We start from the raw sequence: 15,902 nt of genomic DNA on the forward strand, positions 1-15,902 counted from the left end.
TTAAGGATCACTTAGAAAGAAGCACATCTCTAACTGAGAGTTCAGTCTTGCTGTGAAACAGCCCAATTGTAAATTCCAGTACAGCTGAACCTGTCTGAGTTGTACGAGGGACAGCTCACCAACTCTTCCCTCACCCCCACTTGGAATTCAGGACGAGGATCTCACGCCTGACTGTGCAGACTGACAGGCTTCAATCTATTTCAGGCACATACACGGCAGCAACTGAGCACAAGCAGCGTGCCTTCCCAGCACTGACTCGTGTGTATTCTGACTACCTCAAACACAGCCCCACACAGCCCAATCCACAGTCAACAGAGCCTAGAGTGGCTACAAACTTATTCACCTAAAATGGTGAGAAGAAACCAATTTGAAGGGCTGGTTTTGGTTTGGACGTTTGTTTTGGCTGGGGTTTTGGTGGTGGGGTTGTCACTGGATTTTGTTGTGCATTCTAGCAATAAGTCTGTTTCATATTAATTACTGAATTGTTTCTTCAGCCCATGTTCACCTGAATATTTGACAACTCCTGGAGATTCACTTACCTCAGTGTTCAGGTCCTGTAGAATGTCACCTAACAGATCATCCTTGGACAAGTCAACAGCTTTCTGGAAATTAAAAAGGCAGACAGAATGAGAAAGTCCTGCACTTCACATTTTCAGAGTAAGGATCAGGGAAAGGAAGAACCTGGCCAGTCACTCTTCAACCCTCACTCTGAGGACTTCTCTACTATTCACAGATCTTTACCACCACTGACCTGAATGTAACTCCTAAACCCCAAGCCCTGCCCTCTGTTTTCTGCTTCATTCCATAATCCTCCTGCTAAACACCAAAATAAACACAGTCAGTTCAGCTTTCTGGTTTTCTCTTTTATCTCCAAGTTACAACCACTGAGATAGGAGATGCCTCAATCTATCTAGAAATCTACACTGAACTTAGTGACTGAGACTGGGAAAGTAACACTCAAATATTTGAGTTCAAACATATTGGGACCTCCCTGGCAGTCCAGTGCTTAGGACGTGGTACTTTCACTGAGAGGGCCTGGGTTTGATCCCTGTTAGGGGAACTAAGACCCCATAAGCCATGCAGTGTGACCAAAAAATATATAAAAAATAAAAAACAAAACAAAAACATACTGGGCATCTATTATCTATATATAATCAAATGTTAAATATAATCAAAGATCAAGCTCATCTGAAACCAGGGGACTAGCCTGGCAGCCTTCAGGAGATCATCTGTTTAGAGGTACAGGGAATCTGACAAAAAAGGTGAACTATGAACAAACAGGAATCTTTGCTTCACAATGGAAGAGGCAACTATAAGAAAACATGAGACTCACATCTACGGTTTTCCTCCCAGCATTGGCAATTAACATTGATTTGATGTTGTTCGGTTTTGTCACAGCAGCCCTCTTGACAGTCCTCTTATCTTTGTTGCATGCTTTATCATCTTTTCCTGTTGGAACAGAATTTATTTAGAAACATGCAACAGCAAAAATCAAAATGGAAAACCAAAAGCATGGTCACCTGCCCTCTGTATATGAGACTCTGACAAGCAAAATGTTAAAAATTCAAAACACAAAACTGAAATTTTATGCAAGGTACATAGGAAATAATCTTTTAAATGGGCTGAATTCAGGGAAACTTGGACTGAATGATACTATAAAAATGGAAGAAAGACCAGTAAAATATCAAGATGAGTTACTGAGACTGTTTGATCGTTATTGTTAATGTGAACAGAAAGCTTTTTAAAAGGTGGGGTTTATTTTCCTATAGAAATAAAAAGATCAAACTCATCTGAAAAAAAAAATCATCTGGAACCAGGGGATTAGCTTTGCAGCCTTCATGAGATCATCATTTTAGTGTGATACTGACTCTGACAAGAAAACTGAACTATGAACAAAGAAGACTACCAGTTGTGATACTGTAGCATCCTAGTTTCCATTTTATGAGCAACAGTAACTGGACATGGAACAACAGGTCCTAGCAACACTAAACAGCATGCAGACATCTGCTCCATAAAGAACAACTTCTGCCATATGTTTTCTCTTCTGGGCACGTAGAAACTACCTGCAAACTCCTCTACTACTGTCAATTTTACTCTCGCTTTCTGACTCATCCCAGAGCAGCCTGCACCTACGAAAGACCTAGAGGGAATAGATAACCTAGTGTGGCAGTGGCGTATGAATAGACAGACAGACCAGATGAAATACAATATGGAGTCCAGAAGAAGCCCAAATTACTTATAGAAATTTAACACAGAATAAAAGTGACATCTCAAATCACTGAGAAAAAAATGAACATTTTCATAGTGTTCGCTACTCATTTGTGGCTTCCCTGGTGGCTCGATGGTAAATCATCTGCTTGCAATGCAGGAGACCTGGGTTCGATCCCTAGATTGGGAAGAGCCCCCGGAGAAGGGAATGGCAACCCATTCCAGTATTCTTGCCTGGAGAATTCCATGGACAGATGAGCCTGGCAAGCTATAGTCCAAGGGGTCAAAGAGTCAGACACAACTGAGTCACTTTCACCCATTTGTAAAGAAATAAATCAGTATAAACACCATACGGGATTGTCCCTGGTTGTCCAGTGGTTAGGACTCAGTACTTTCACCACCAGGGGTCCAGGTTCAATCCCTGGTTTGGAAACTAAGATCCTGCGAATCACAAGGTGAACTCCAAACAGATCACAGGTCAAAATTTTTTAAATGAAGTTATACAAGTACTTTAATAAAAAAGGCAAATTCCTTGTAACCTGGCTGTGGGGAAAGTCTTTTTAACTATGATTCAAAATCCATCTGCAAGAAAAAAGAAAGGAATGATAAATGCAATTATATCAGAAACAGGTTTAAAGACCAAAGAGGAAAAAATTTTTGCAGTATGTTTTGCAGAGGAAAGAAACAACTTAAAAAATGCAGAACCCAAAGGGAATGTGGGCAATAAACATAAACACATGGTTCATGTTAAAAAAATATATAACTATGAAGTTTTATGAAAGATGCCCAACTTCATGTGTAAAAGAAATGCAAATGTCATTTCTCATATATTAGAGGGTCAAAAATTGTAAAAGCTTGACAATACATTCTCTTGGAGAGGCCATGGTGTCTAAAATGGACACTCAAATGTTGCTCCCAGGAGCGTAAAATGGGACAATTCCTATGGAGAAGAATTTGGCAATATCTCATGAAACTTTATGTGCATGTACTCTCTAAGCCAGCAATCCCACCTCTACAAATTTTCCCTGAGGAAAATACCGTATGCAGTTATTCAATGTGGTATCATCTGCAAGAGCTAATTACTGAAAATCTAAATGTCCACTCAAGAAAACCATCTGAACAAACCATGATACATCCATCGATGGAATACTGTGCAGCCATACAGAAACGAGCAAGCAAGGAAGAATGGTCTCTAAGTGTGGATATGAAGTGATTTTCAGGTATCTTCTTAAGTGAAAAAATGCCAAGTACAAAAGCATCTATAGAAAATATCTTTTGTGTAAGAAAGAAAAGGAAATTGAAATACGTATACAGAATTCCATTTCTGGGCATATGCCCAAAAGAATTAAAAACAAGTGTTCAAACAAAAACTGGTACACGAAACTTCATATCAGCGCTGTTCACAGTAACTGAAAGAAGGAAACAACCCAAGTGACCTATAACTAATAAATGAATAAATGAAATGTGATCTATCCTTGCAATCTAATAGTATTCAGCCCTGAAAAGGAATGAAATACTGATTCATGCTATAACACGAATGAACCTTGAGAACACTATGCTAAATGAAACAGGCCAGAAACAAACAGTCACATATTGCATAATCCCAACTCTAAGAAATACTCAAAACAGGCAAATCCAGAGACAGAAAGCATATCAGTAGTTGCCAGAACTGAGGGAAGGAAGACTGAGGAATGACTGCTTAATGAGTATGGGTTTCCATCTGGGATGAGAAAATGTTCTGGTCATGAGTACAAACACTGTTGATGCACGAAATGTCACAGATGATAAATTTTCTGATATATTTTTTAATGTCCCTAAGAATATGAAAAGATATATCACATTTGTAAAAAACATAAGAGGAATTTAATTTTGTCAAGAGATCATTTGGAGCAGTTTGAAGAGCGAATATAGGCAATGGTCAAAATGTTTAATAAACAAAATTCAGGTCCTAATAAAGAACCTCAAAAGAGAAGTTCAATACTGGTTTGACTAGCAAGGAAGGCTTCACTAAGGGGCTTTAATATCACCAGTGTACATTAGCAGGTATAAGGCAGAAGAACAACAGGAAAAAAAGAAAGAACAGGAGTCAACATTTGAGATGAAATTTTTCCACAATTTTAGAGCTCCTGTTTTGATTTGTTTTTGTGGTTTTTTTTTTTTTTCGGCCAAACACTTGTGGCTTGCGGGATCTTAGATCTTATTTCCCCATTAGGGATGGAACCCATGCCCTTGGCAGTGAAAGTGTGAAATCCTAACCACTGGACAGCCAGGGAATTCCCTTATCCCTTTAAAAATGTCAGTGTCATGAAAGACTCGATGAGGAAGAGAGGAAGGATGGTGCTGCTCTATGCTACATAAGACTAAAGAGACATGAAAATCCAAGTGGAGACTGCACTTTTAAAAACAGCTATAAAAGGTATTATTGGACTAACTGGGGGATCTTAATCAGGATAAAATCTTAGATAATATCATGAAAATGGTACTGCAGCTAAGGAGACAAGCCCTTGTTCTTGTGAGATCACCACTGAAGCATGGAGAGGTAAGTGTCGTGCTGTCTACAACTTAGTTTTAATAAATTCACCAAAAACAAAGTCTGTGTGTGTATGTCTGGGAAGGTAGAAGAGGGACAAAGTAAACAAATGTCACACAATGTCAACAATCTACAAATTAAGGTCCAGACTTTCTGAAAAGGGTAAGAGAGCAGATTTCAGGCTTTGTGGCCACACGTCTCTTAAGCTAGTGCATATTCTTCTTTACACTTTTCTCCTTTCTTTAAACACTCATTAAAAAGGTAAAGCCTAGCATTCTTAGCTTGAGCTATATAGTACAGGTATGATTTCCTTCTGAGGTAAGGAAAGTCATCATGGTGATGGCTGTACTACTGTGACTATACTAAAAGCCACTAAAATGTTCACTTTAGCGGAATTGTATGGTATGTTAATTCTATCTCAGTAAAGCTATTCTAAAATAAACCAGCTCTAAGTGAGCCACAGAATGTTGGCCAGTGATCTACCACTTAGTGGTAATAATGAACTAAATTAAAAAAAACATATGAAGAAAATTTCCACCTCTCATTTTACAGGAACGAAATCGGGCTTGTTGACTCAAAAATTTTTTTGCCAATGATTGTCATAGCTATGAGAATATAACACATTCATTCATATCGTTTTAAATTTCAATTAAACAAAGCAAGTTAACAGAAAATCGAAGCCTTGTTATTGTACTGTGCTTCTATCAAAGAGCTAAAATCCTAAGTAACTTCAGCAGGAATGAAAAGACATCACTTATGCTTGTAGCCATCAAAATCAGCAAATCTAAAATGACCACAGCATTGAAAATTCTAAAATAAGTAAGACTAAACTCTTTGGATAGAGAGATGTGAAATTTCATTTCCTGGTTGTTTTTGCTTTCCGTGTTTAATTTTCTACATAACTATACTTCTTTCAATATTAGAATATTTTCTATACTCAAACACAATTGTGGTAGGTCCGTTTCCCCTGAAGAAACTGTATCAAAGTACCAAGTCATCTGAAATTTTAGACAATTCCTTAAATCTCAAAATGGCCCTCTTAAAAACAAAATGCAGGTACCTTTCTCATGGGAATCAAGAGCATCATCTTCAAGGTCATCATCAAAAATTTCCCGGCCATCCTCCACATAGCCAATACCATCTGCAGGAAAAAAATTTCATTATTAGGATCAAATTTCTAAACGTAGCCAATATTTTGCCCATGACAAAAAATAAAAACCCCCAATCAGATGTTCTCCTGGTCCATGTCATTTTAAAATGCAGCAGAATCCTGTTCAACCAAAAGTCAGATGAAACACAGCCCTCACACAGGTTTTCTGAGTCAAAACCAAAGGATATACAGCTGACCCTCACACAACTTGGGAGTTAACCCACATATAACTTACAGTCAGCCATCAGTATCTATAGCTCCTCTACAATTATGGATTCTAACAACCACAGATGGTGTAGCACTATTGTATTTATTATCGAAAAATAGCCACACACATATAACTTTGCCAACAAACATCTGTCTAGTCAAGGCTATGGTTTTTCCAGTGGTCATGTATGGAGGTGAGAGTTAGACTGTGAAGAAGGCTGAGAGACGAAGAATTGATGCTTTTGAACTGTGGTGTTGGAGAAGACTCTTGAGAGTCCCTTGGACTGCAAGGAGATCCAACCAGTCCATTCTGAAGGAGATCAGCCCTGGGATTTCTTTGGAAGGAATGATGCTAAAGCTGAAACTCCAGTACTTTGGCCACCTCATGCGAAGAGCTGACTCATTGGAAAAGATTCTGATGCTGGGAGGGATTGGGGGCAGGAGGAGAAAGGGATGACAGAGGATGAGATGGTTGGATGGCATCACCAACTCTGTGGACGTGAGTTTGAGTGAACTCCAGGAGTTGGTGATGGACAGGGAGGCCTGGCGTGCTGCAATTCATAGGGTCGCAAAGAGTTGGACACGACTGAGCGACTGAACTGAACTGAACTGAAGCAGTTTAAACCCATGCTGTTCAAGGATCAGCTATATACTATGCCTATTTATGTGAACTAGGAAATAATTTGGCCCACAGGATCAAAGTTTGCCACAATAGGATGCTTTACAGTACTTCTACTCTGCTGCTGCTGCTGCTAAGTCACTTCAGTCTTGTCCGACTCTGTGCAACCCCATAGACAGCAGCCCACCAGGCTCTGCCGTCCCTGGGATTCTCCAGGCAAGAACGATGGAGTGGGTTGCCATTTCCTTCTCCAATGCATGAAAGTGAAAAGTGAAAGTGAAGTTGCTCAGTCGTGTCTGACTCTTCGCGAACCTATGGACTGCAGCCTACCAGGCTCCTCCATCCATGGGAGTTTCCAGGCAAGAGTACTGGAGTGGGTTGCCATTGCCTTCTCCAACTTCTACTCTACCAGAAGAATAAAAAGAATAAAGATCACCAGAAGTCCAGAAAAGCAATTTAGTCTGCAAGTTCAAGTTGGGAATATAGCCAAGTCCAATTACAGAAATAGGAACATAAACAGTGGCAGGCGCAGTCTACACCCCCTTTCTCTGCTGCGTGGTTGGCACTCACACAGAAACACCGAGCTTTCCAGAAGGGCTATAAGAACATGGGGACCAGCCTATGTCTACCCAGGGCTTTCCACTGTCCAAGTCACTCTTCACGAGTACAGTCTTGTGTAATCCTCACAGCCATTCTGTGACATATTTTCCTCTACCCCATCACCTGGAGACAGCCCACAGGTGTGAGATTCCTCCAAACTCCTAAACAGTCACTTCCTGGAGGATTTATACTATAGTCTGAGGTGTATGTCTGGTTTCTCCAAAATGCCCCTCGATAAAACTTTCCATTGTTCTGCTTCCACACCCTCAAATCATGCATTTAAGAAAAATCCAAACCAAAGGTGCCTTACATCTACCTGCCCAAGCAAAGAAACAACTCTGCTGCATACAAACTTATGAAAAGCTACTGACACAGTGTCTGGCAGGTGGCTTCTTCCCACATACCGTCATCCACGATCCAGTCATCATCCTGGCGGGCCTGGACCAGCTTCGAGTACTGTTCCTCATCAACTTCTTCATAAACACTCGTGAAGTCCTCTACCTGCCATCATACAAGTTTGAGAAAGCTCAAGTGGAGTGAAAGTGTTAAACAATTCTGATGAAAAATTTGTCAAATTCAAAGTGGAATGGCAGCCTGAAGGAGTTAGCTGCAACCAAATCATGAGTTCTGACATTCAACACCACTGCAGGGTTTTCCTTAAATAGACATCAATTAACTTAGTATTCCTTTTAGGTGGGTGTTAACATAAGATATTAAATGATTCCATTAGCATAATACACTTGTCACACCATCAATTACTCATCTACTTCATAAAAAACAAACTGAATTATAGCCAATTCTTCATTAGCTGCTTTGGGGATTAGTCATTTGTAATTTCGAGATTGGTTTCTCCTGTACTTGGCAAACCTGTGAGACATGCTGCCTCCCTTTCCACTAGCTGATGGTGCCCCCCAAAAAGACAGTAATCTCCATAACTGTTCAACCGATCAAATGAAATTCCAAAATCTCCCCCATCCATCCCCCTCCAAAAACCAGGAAAACAAACACAGTCTATATTCTACAGGTGCACTACAAATGGTTTTAGAGTAATCCTTGTTTGTATCACCACTGATCCCTAACCATTTTGGGGTGTCAAAAACCAAGTGCAAATGCAGAGTGGGAAGACCTGTAATTACACAGGCTGCCTGACCCTCAGAAGGCCAGAATTCCGCCAACCACTGACACAAAGAGAGCAGACCAGCTAAGCACAGTTAAAGCACAGAGACACACACCACTGCCGCAGCTGCCATGGTGACAGGCCATTAATGTCCCAGGTGAGAATTTGGTGGGCTGGTTATCAAGAACTTAAACATACCCTGCTAAAAATCCCCCTCTTCTCTTGACAGTTCTGCCTTTCCAAGTGAGGGGTGGAAGAAACGACCAGCTCCATCTGAAGACCTAAGACTCTAGGGGAAAAAACACCTGGACACAGAGCTTGGAGAGCCTGATGGGCAGAGTTGACTGGATTTCTGCCACACCTATAGGGCTTATAGTAATTGCAGGATTAGGCTTAGCTGTCACCTCCTGTTTAATTTGCTCTACAGGGATCACTGGCAAATACTGATTAGGACTTTGATTACTTGGTAACAGAAATTACCTGCCCTACCAAATTAAGTTTTTTGACAACCCAAGCACAAACTGGTCCAACTAATATTACTGTACTGACCAATGTTCTCTTCCAGGGGAGAGGGAACTGGCAAGGTTAGTTTTGTTGCCTGAAGTCTATTAGGCATACTCTGCCTCTCATTTAAGCAACTCATTTACAGACTATCAAAAAGACACCAGAAAACTACTTTTAAAAATCATTTTGAGTTAAAAAGTCATTTTGACTCAATCTCTAAAACACTGCTACTGCTCAGCTTGAACTCTCAGAGCCATGCCATTAACATCAGTGATTAATGGGAAATCAGTCACATTGTGTCAACATCTGAAATGCCCCACAGAACTCCTTTACAGAAGTACCTACATTAAAAATGCTTTACTCATGATTTACTGTAATCCTTTTAGCAACCCTTTATGATCCAGCTGACTCCCTTAACTTGAAGGAATGGTGCCAAATGACAAGAATCCTCTTCTACTTGCTTAATAGCCCAATACAGAACGGGCCATGGTTAACAGGCATATTCTCAAACCAGGCTGCCTGGGTTCCAATCAAGGCTCTGCCACTGTGACCTCAGATACCTTCCATGCGAAATGCTGTTAATCATAGTGTCTAACTTCAGATGATTATTGGAAAGATTAAACAACGGAACATGTTTGTTAAAGCACTTAGAACAGTGTTAGATGAAAAACTGCATTAGTTGCTGTTATTATTATTATTATTTTCTCATATTAATTAATGGCTTTCCAGCCGTGAGGCTATGAAGATATTAATATTTAGGGAGCACCCTGGAAGTGAAGCTCAACAACGTTGTGCAGATGGTAGCCACTCTGCTTTTTTACCAGGCCATCAATAGTGGGTAGAAGGAAAGAGCCAAAAGGACATCACATTCAGTCCTCCACGCAGGACACAGCAGAAGGGAGGTCCAAGCCCCCACCAGGGGGCTTGCATATGTGATTACAAAGTATAGTTCTCTCCAAGGAGAAGCAGCGCTCAGTCAGCTACACTGCTCAGCACCTCTTAAGTAAAGCAAAAGCATCTCAAAGTTCCCTCAAAAGAGCCACGGAACTCAGCAGAGATGCAGTGAACTTAATAAGGCAAAAAAAACATGACTACTTTCATTTCAGGATTTTAAAAGCATCGGTAAGGTACCTCACAGGAACTTTAAGGGGTGACTAGTCTCCCAAAACCTGTAAATCTGCCTCATATCCAAGTGTGCTTGAGATTAAGAAACCACTATTACAAGAAACTTGAAATATATGCATACTTCTAATCAGCAACAAAGGTGACATACGATTACTTACAGGCCATGAATTAGATGTATCACGGAAAAAAATGGTTACTTACTTCATATTTATACTTCTCACCAGCTTTTGCCCTTTTCAGTCTTTCCAGAGCTTCCTGTCGCCCTTTCTTTGATTTCTTCTCTCTCCGGGATCGGGAAGCTACAAAATTCCTGGAATCTGACACAGCTGAAAAGAAGCCAAATTTATTTGAGACATTATAAAATTGTCAGCCATTTTCCCTCAAAAACAAAGCAACAGTTTTTAGCCGGTAGTAATACACGAGTTCAGTGTATACAAAATCTGCAGCTCCTGTGGCTCTGCGGAAATTCTCAGCTGAAGCAACTGTTATTTTTTTTCCTCTAGGAGAAAACTTCCAAATTCAACTTATATCCCCTGGAGACACTCAAGGGAGACCAGCCTAGTCCATAACCTTTCCAAGCAAAATGACAGGCCATTAAGTGATTATAAAAGGACAATTCATTTTGTATTCTATTAATCAACATTTGAAAGGCTTTGAGGAGCACCTGCTCTTTACAAATTACCTGCCCCTCTGAGAGACACAAAGATAAGACAGGGCCCCAGACTCACAGAACTTAAAATCTGACAGGGGAGATTCCTGGCAGACATCAGAGATACTAGCGGGTTCAGTTCCAGCCCATAACCAATAAAGTGAATATTAGAATCAAGTGAACCATGTGAATTTTTAAAAATTTCCCAGGGCATATAAAAGTTACGCTTACACTATACTATAGTCTATTAAGTGTGCAAAAGCATTACATCTTCAAAAATTCTTGATTGCTAAAAATGTTAACCATAATTTGAGCCTTCAGTGAGTTGTAGTAGTAACATCCAAGATCCCTGATCACAAATCACTGTAACAAATATTTAAAAATGTGAGAATTCCCAAAATGTGACACAGGGACATGAAGTAATAAGTGAAGTCTGTTGGGTAAATGGTGCCAACAAACTTGCTCGATGCAGGGTTGCCACAACCTTCAATTTGTTTAAAAAAATTTTTTTAAGTGCAGTATCTAAAGCACAATAAAGCAAGGTATGCCTGTAAATAGCAACTAACTACAGAACAACTTTTAGAAGAAACACATGCCCCAACAGAAGTACAGATAAAATGCCTAGAATTTCAAAGGAAGGATAAATTGGGGGTTGGGAGAATTTAACCAAGATGACCAAGGAGATTCTTGATTTCCATCACTGATTTCCAGATCTCATGCTGCTGGTTATAAGAGGATGACGATGAAAAACACAAAGATTAAAATGTGTTTTGTGGAAAATTAATGAAGTACCAGAGGGCCTCACTGGTCAGTCATTCAACTTTTGAATGATGCACGCTTTGGGTCATCATAAACTGACCACCTCACACAGTTACTGAAAAGATTTCACCCACAGAATGAAGACTTTCATACGCCAGCTGATGAACACCCAAAGCAAGCAAGACAGTGCCGCCTGCCAGCCACGAGTTGAGGCTCAGCATGACTGCCACCTATGTCTGTGAAACTGAATATTGTATTGTATTTGGTGCTAATTACTTTATAAAAATAAGTAAGCACAGAAAAGGAGAAGTATTGATAACACGCATCCTAAAAGCTCCAACCCCACTGGAATGTTCATAACAACATTCAGCTCTTTGACTAAGTGTTGACTGCAACAGAAGATGAAATTTACAGAACATGCACCAAGTGCTGGCAATAAACTGTTACAATAGTTTCAACTGTTGCAACAGTTTCAACTGTTGTTCACCTGTCTTAAAGGTGACACATAACTACAAATACTTTTTTTTCTAGCTTTCTGGAAATGGAATCTCTACTTATAATATCTCAGTCTATTGTTTGACTTTCACATTTGACTTTTAAATCTATTTTCAGAAAAGCATTAAGGAATGCAGGTACTTCATGATGACAGCCACAAAATCTTGAGTGTCACTCAAATGATTTCAAAAAATTGTGAGCAGACCTACACAACAAGGTTTTGGAGATTACTGAATATGAGCCCTGGGAGTGAAAAGCTGGCCTCAGTGTATTCCATTCAAGATCCCCCTGACTCCTTTGTCAGATTATCCTGACAAAATCTATAGGTTTTCAAAAAGACTTACTCCACAGGCAACGATGCGCCACTCTAAGAGTTTGGGGTACAATTACAAATAACACAAAGTTGCGAGTCCTCAAGGGGCTCCCAGTCAAGGAAAGCAAAAAGACCTGAGGCTCCCACCATCATATAAAGATCGTGCCATATGAGAGGTAAGAACCCGGTACTGAGGACACATAGAAAAGGGAGCCATTAATTTTGCCTGGGAAATCAGACAAGGCTTCACAAGGGGAGGTTTCCAACACAGAAAGACGAACAGAACTTCACTCTCAGAGTACAGGGCAACAAGGGGGCACAAGCAAAGGAAAAGGCATGAGCCAAACTACAAAGGGATGAAAATGCAAGGTGTATTCTGAAACCAAGAGGAAGTCAATGTGGAAGGTAAGCTGGACACGAGAGCATAGAGTGGGAAAATGGAGATTAGAAGCAGCAACACAACCAGGCTCTGCCACTTACTGGGCGACATGAGACAACCGGTTAACCTTTCTGAGCCATGGTGGCCAGGTGTCTTGTTTTTTTTAAGTTGCCCAGTATTGAAACTGTGAAATCCCTCCTCCCTTATGCCCCTGCAGCTATGGCATGGGTATATAAAATAGGTCCTCCAATTACAAACATCTGCTCAGACTTTAAATCAGAAGCTAGCAATGACAAGGAAAGGGGGAGGACTAACAGAAGATTCTAGAAGTAGCAACAGCTACAGGAGGATTGAGTACCTGGAACAACAGTGCCAGCAATGTCCCAGGGTACCTGAAGGCTCTAATTTCAAGTACTTGCCATGGTTGGCAGTAAACTCCTCAATGAACCACTTTGGGGGCATGATTTGAAGCACTGTTCCTAGCTACACTGCTCGGAGACTGGCTCTCCAGAGGTTCTGAACACCAGGATACTCTCCTGATAAATTCCTGTTCAGTTTCAGTCAACTAGAGTTGGTTCCTATCGAGTACACCCAATGACTGAGACTAATCCACAGCCTCAGGGTCCTCATACGTGAAATGGGGATAATCATGTCTGCTTCATAAAGTTTAGAATTAAATGAAGATACCTGGCTTACTTTGTACTCAGCAATACAGAACAAACTCATTCAATGTGTATGTGTAGAGATGCAGCATAATCACACACACATTCGCCGATACCCCACACTAAGCACTAACAGGATCTAGCTTCTAGAAAACAAAAATAAAGCAAAGCCACTGATTCAGGGAAGCCTCAGTATAGCACCACATATAATTACAAGTTTACCATCTCAATTCCATGAAGACAAAAACCATGTCCAACTTGCCTACCACTATAACACGAGAGCCTGATAGAATGCCTATACCTGGAAGGTACACAACAAATATTTGCTGAATGAATCACTGTACCTGTTTTTTTAAATCATTAAACTCTCCCTGATTCATTTCATATACAGTAGCAGCTACTTATGGACCTTTCAGCTTTTTACTGCCAGCCCACCTTCTAACACTTAAGGGGGAAAAAAAAAAACTTAAATTTTCCTTTTTGGTATATGTTCTAATGCTTCAAGTAGGTAAATTAGCCAAAAAGAATTAGCATTTAAAAAACCCAGTTACTGAAGTTTAAAAATCTGGTTCATAATTACATCTGGAGTACCCCCCACCCTCCACCAAAGCAGACAGACAAGAGTCTGCAAGTCTTTCTGGTGACAATCTTTCAAACTTGGCAGGAAAAGAAAAATTCCAGTCACAAGTCCCAGCCACTACTTAATCAACACCATGACTTAAGAGGGATCTCAAGATTGCAGTGTCCTCCGAAGAGTGATTTCTTGATGCTCACGGAGGAGGAACAGTTTTTAGGGTGAAGAAAGGGCTTAGTGGCATGTCACTGATGGAGGACTGTAAAGACTACTCACGTACTCACATCCTACATCCCATTTGTAATCCAGGCTAGTCGACTCTCCAAAACAAATTGTCTTAAAAAGCGAAAGGCTAGAAGAACAAATTGAAATCTGTGATTCACAACTAGGGGAATGCAAAAGAATCTGATTAGGACGCAAGTTCTCATTAATGGTGATGTATTTGAGTGACAGGAGATGTGACGCTTGAGCTAAGAGAGTGAAGCACCTGATTTTAAGTAAGAAGTTCACTGAAGTTGCACACTGCTCAAAAATCAGAAAAATCCATTTACATTTCTATATTCTATTTTTGGAAACAGAAGATTACCACTGAAAACGGAGTAATATACAGGGCAGGCGAAATGCTGCTAAACTGAAGCTTTTTTTTTTTAGAAGCTTCACCTCAGATGACTAGTTGATGAGCACTATTTCTATGCGGCCCTTTAAGAACTTTCCACAGACCCTGAAAGAAAAATCGTTAATGGGTAAAGCAGAAACTCATTACCTAAAAAAAGACAAAACGCGTGTGTATTTTCAGGTGACAGCTTTCTTTCCTGCTTCATTACCATGTAACAACCTTCCCAGCACTCCCAGCGGGAGTAAAGAAATACTTTGTAAAGACTGTCCCACCCGGGTCACTGTAGCGAAGGTGTGTGCCCAGCACGTGGGATGAAAGTCACCAGAAGAAATAAAGAGGCAGACAAGTGCGGAGACCCGCAGGGACAGTGGTGAGGCAGCCTCCCAAACAAAAAGCGCCGCAGGGAGTTACTCGGGTTTGCCAGGACCCGACGGCCCTGCAAGGAAGCCCTGTCCGAGGCCTGATGGGTTCCAGCCCTGGACGTCCGAGGTCCGCGCCCAAAGAGACCCGAGGAGCAACCCGGCGGCGCGCCTTCCTGAGAAAAAATACAAGAGTTCCCACAACCCGCGATTATGCCACAGTCTCCGCACTCCCAGCCCGGGACCCTGCGCGCGGGGCCATCTCTCACCGTTCGCCCCCGGCTCGCAATCCTCGCCATGCAAGGGCGCCATGGTCCCGGAGTCTTCCGATTCCGCGCCAACCAGCCCGAAACTAGAGCGGGGGCCGAGACAGGCACCACCCAGAAAGCCAATCAGAGGCTCCAGAGGCTACGGACTTCCGCCCGAAAGTCCAGCGACTTGCCGCGAAGCGCGGCGCCCCACCCTCGGCCTTCCCGCGGGCGCGCATTTGGCGCCGGGTTATGACCCCTTAGGGAAAAGAGCTAGCGGGGGGGCGGCAGTTAAGAGCAGGAAAAGGAAGCGGTCGGGCGCTGAAAAAGAGCCGCCTGAAAACTCACTGCGCAGGCGCACCCATGCTGCTAGGGAACGATTTCCGCGCGTTGGAGCAGGGGCTTCCTGGTTCTGAGGGTTGATTTTCCGACAAAAGAGGCGCGGGAGGCAGCAGGGTGGGCGTGGTTGAACCGGTTTCTGAGGAGCCTGGGAAAAACGACTGCCTCCTGCTGCGCATTCGGAGTCTTACCTGATACTTTGTTTCTCTGAGTTCTAGCACAGTCGCTGTGTGATTTATGGTATATGCACCAACTTAACCAAAAGATCAAAAGTACCATCACCAATTCGGGGCCTCCGGATGTGATGCCTTTCGGAAAAAATAACATCACCTACATAGTCTTCTTGCAAATAAATGCCTGAATCTAACCATGGAGAAACAATCAGATGTATTTAAAACTTAGATTAATCTATAAAAATCTGGCCTGGGCTCCTGGAAAATGTCAATGTT

The 15,902-nt window shown here is 41.5% G+C and overlaps 1 protein-coding gene across 3 annotated transcripts in view; it reads right to left on the bottom strand.

Annotated features, from left to right (window-relative positions):
• POLA1 (DNA polymerase alpha 1, catalytic subunit) overlaps window positions 1-15,178 on the bottom strand; it is a 290,997-nt gene extending 275,819 nt beyond the window's left edge. For 2 of the 3 annotated variants that reach the window (XM_068962032.1, XM_068962030.1), the window contains exons 1-6: window positions 15,136-15,178; window positions 10,262-10,386; window positions 7,719-7,815; window positions 5,799-5,879; window positions 1,334-1,449; window positions 540-602 (exon numbers count right to left, since the gene is read on the bottom strand). In XM_068962032.1, coding sequence (XP_068818133.1) covers window positions 540-602; window positions 1,334-1,449; window positions 5,799-5,879; window positions 7,719-7,815; window positions 10,262-10,386; window positions 15,136-15,178 — 525 coding nt within the window. The remainder of the gene's footprint in view (window positions 1-539; window positions 603-1,333; window positions 1,450-5,798; window positions 5,880-7,718; window positions 7,816-10,261; window positions 10,387-15,135) is intronic. The other variant, XM_068962031.1, reaches the window with a different exon arrangement.
• Window positions 15,179-15,902: the final 724 nt, after the last annotated feature.

Source organism: Capricornis sumatraensis, chromosome X (genome assembly GCF_032405125.1).
Source record: "Capricornis sumatraensis isolate serow.1 chromosome X, serow.2, whole genome shotgun sequence".
NCBI classification, from domain to species: Eukaryota; Metazoa; Chordata; class Mammalia; order Artiodactyla; family Bovidae; genus Capricornis; species Capricornis sumatraensis.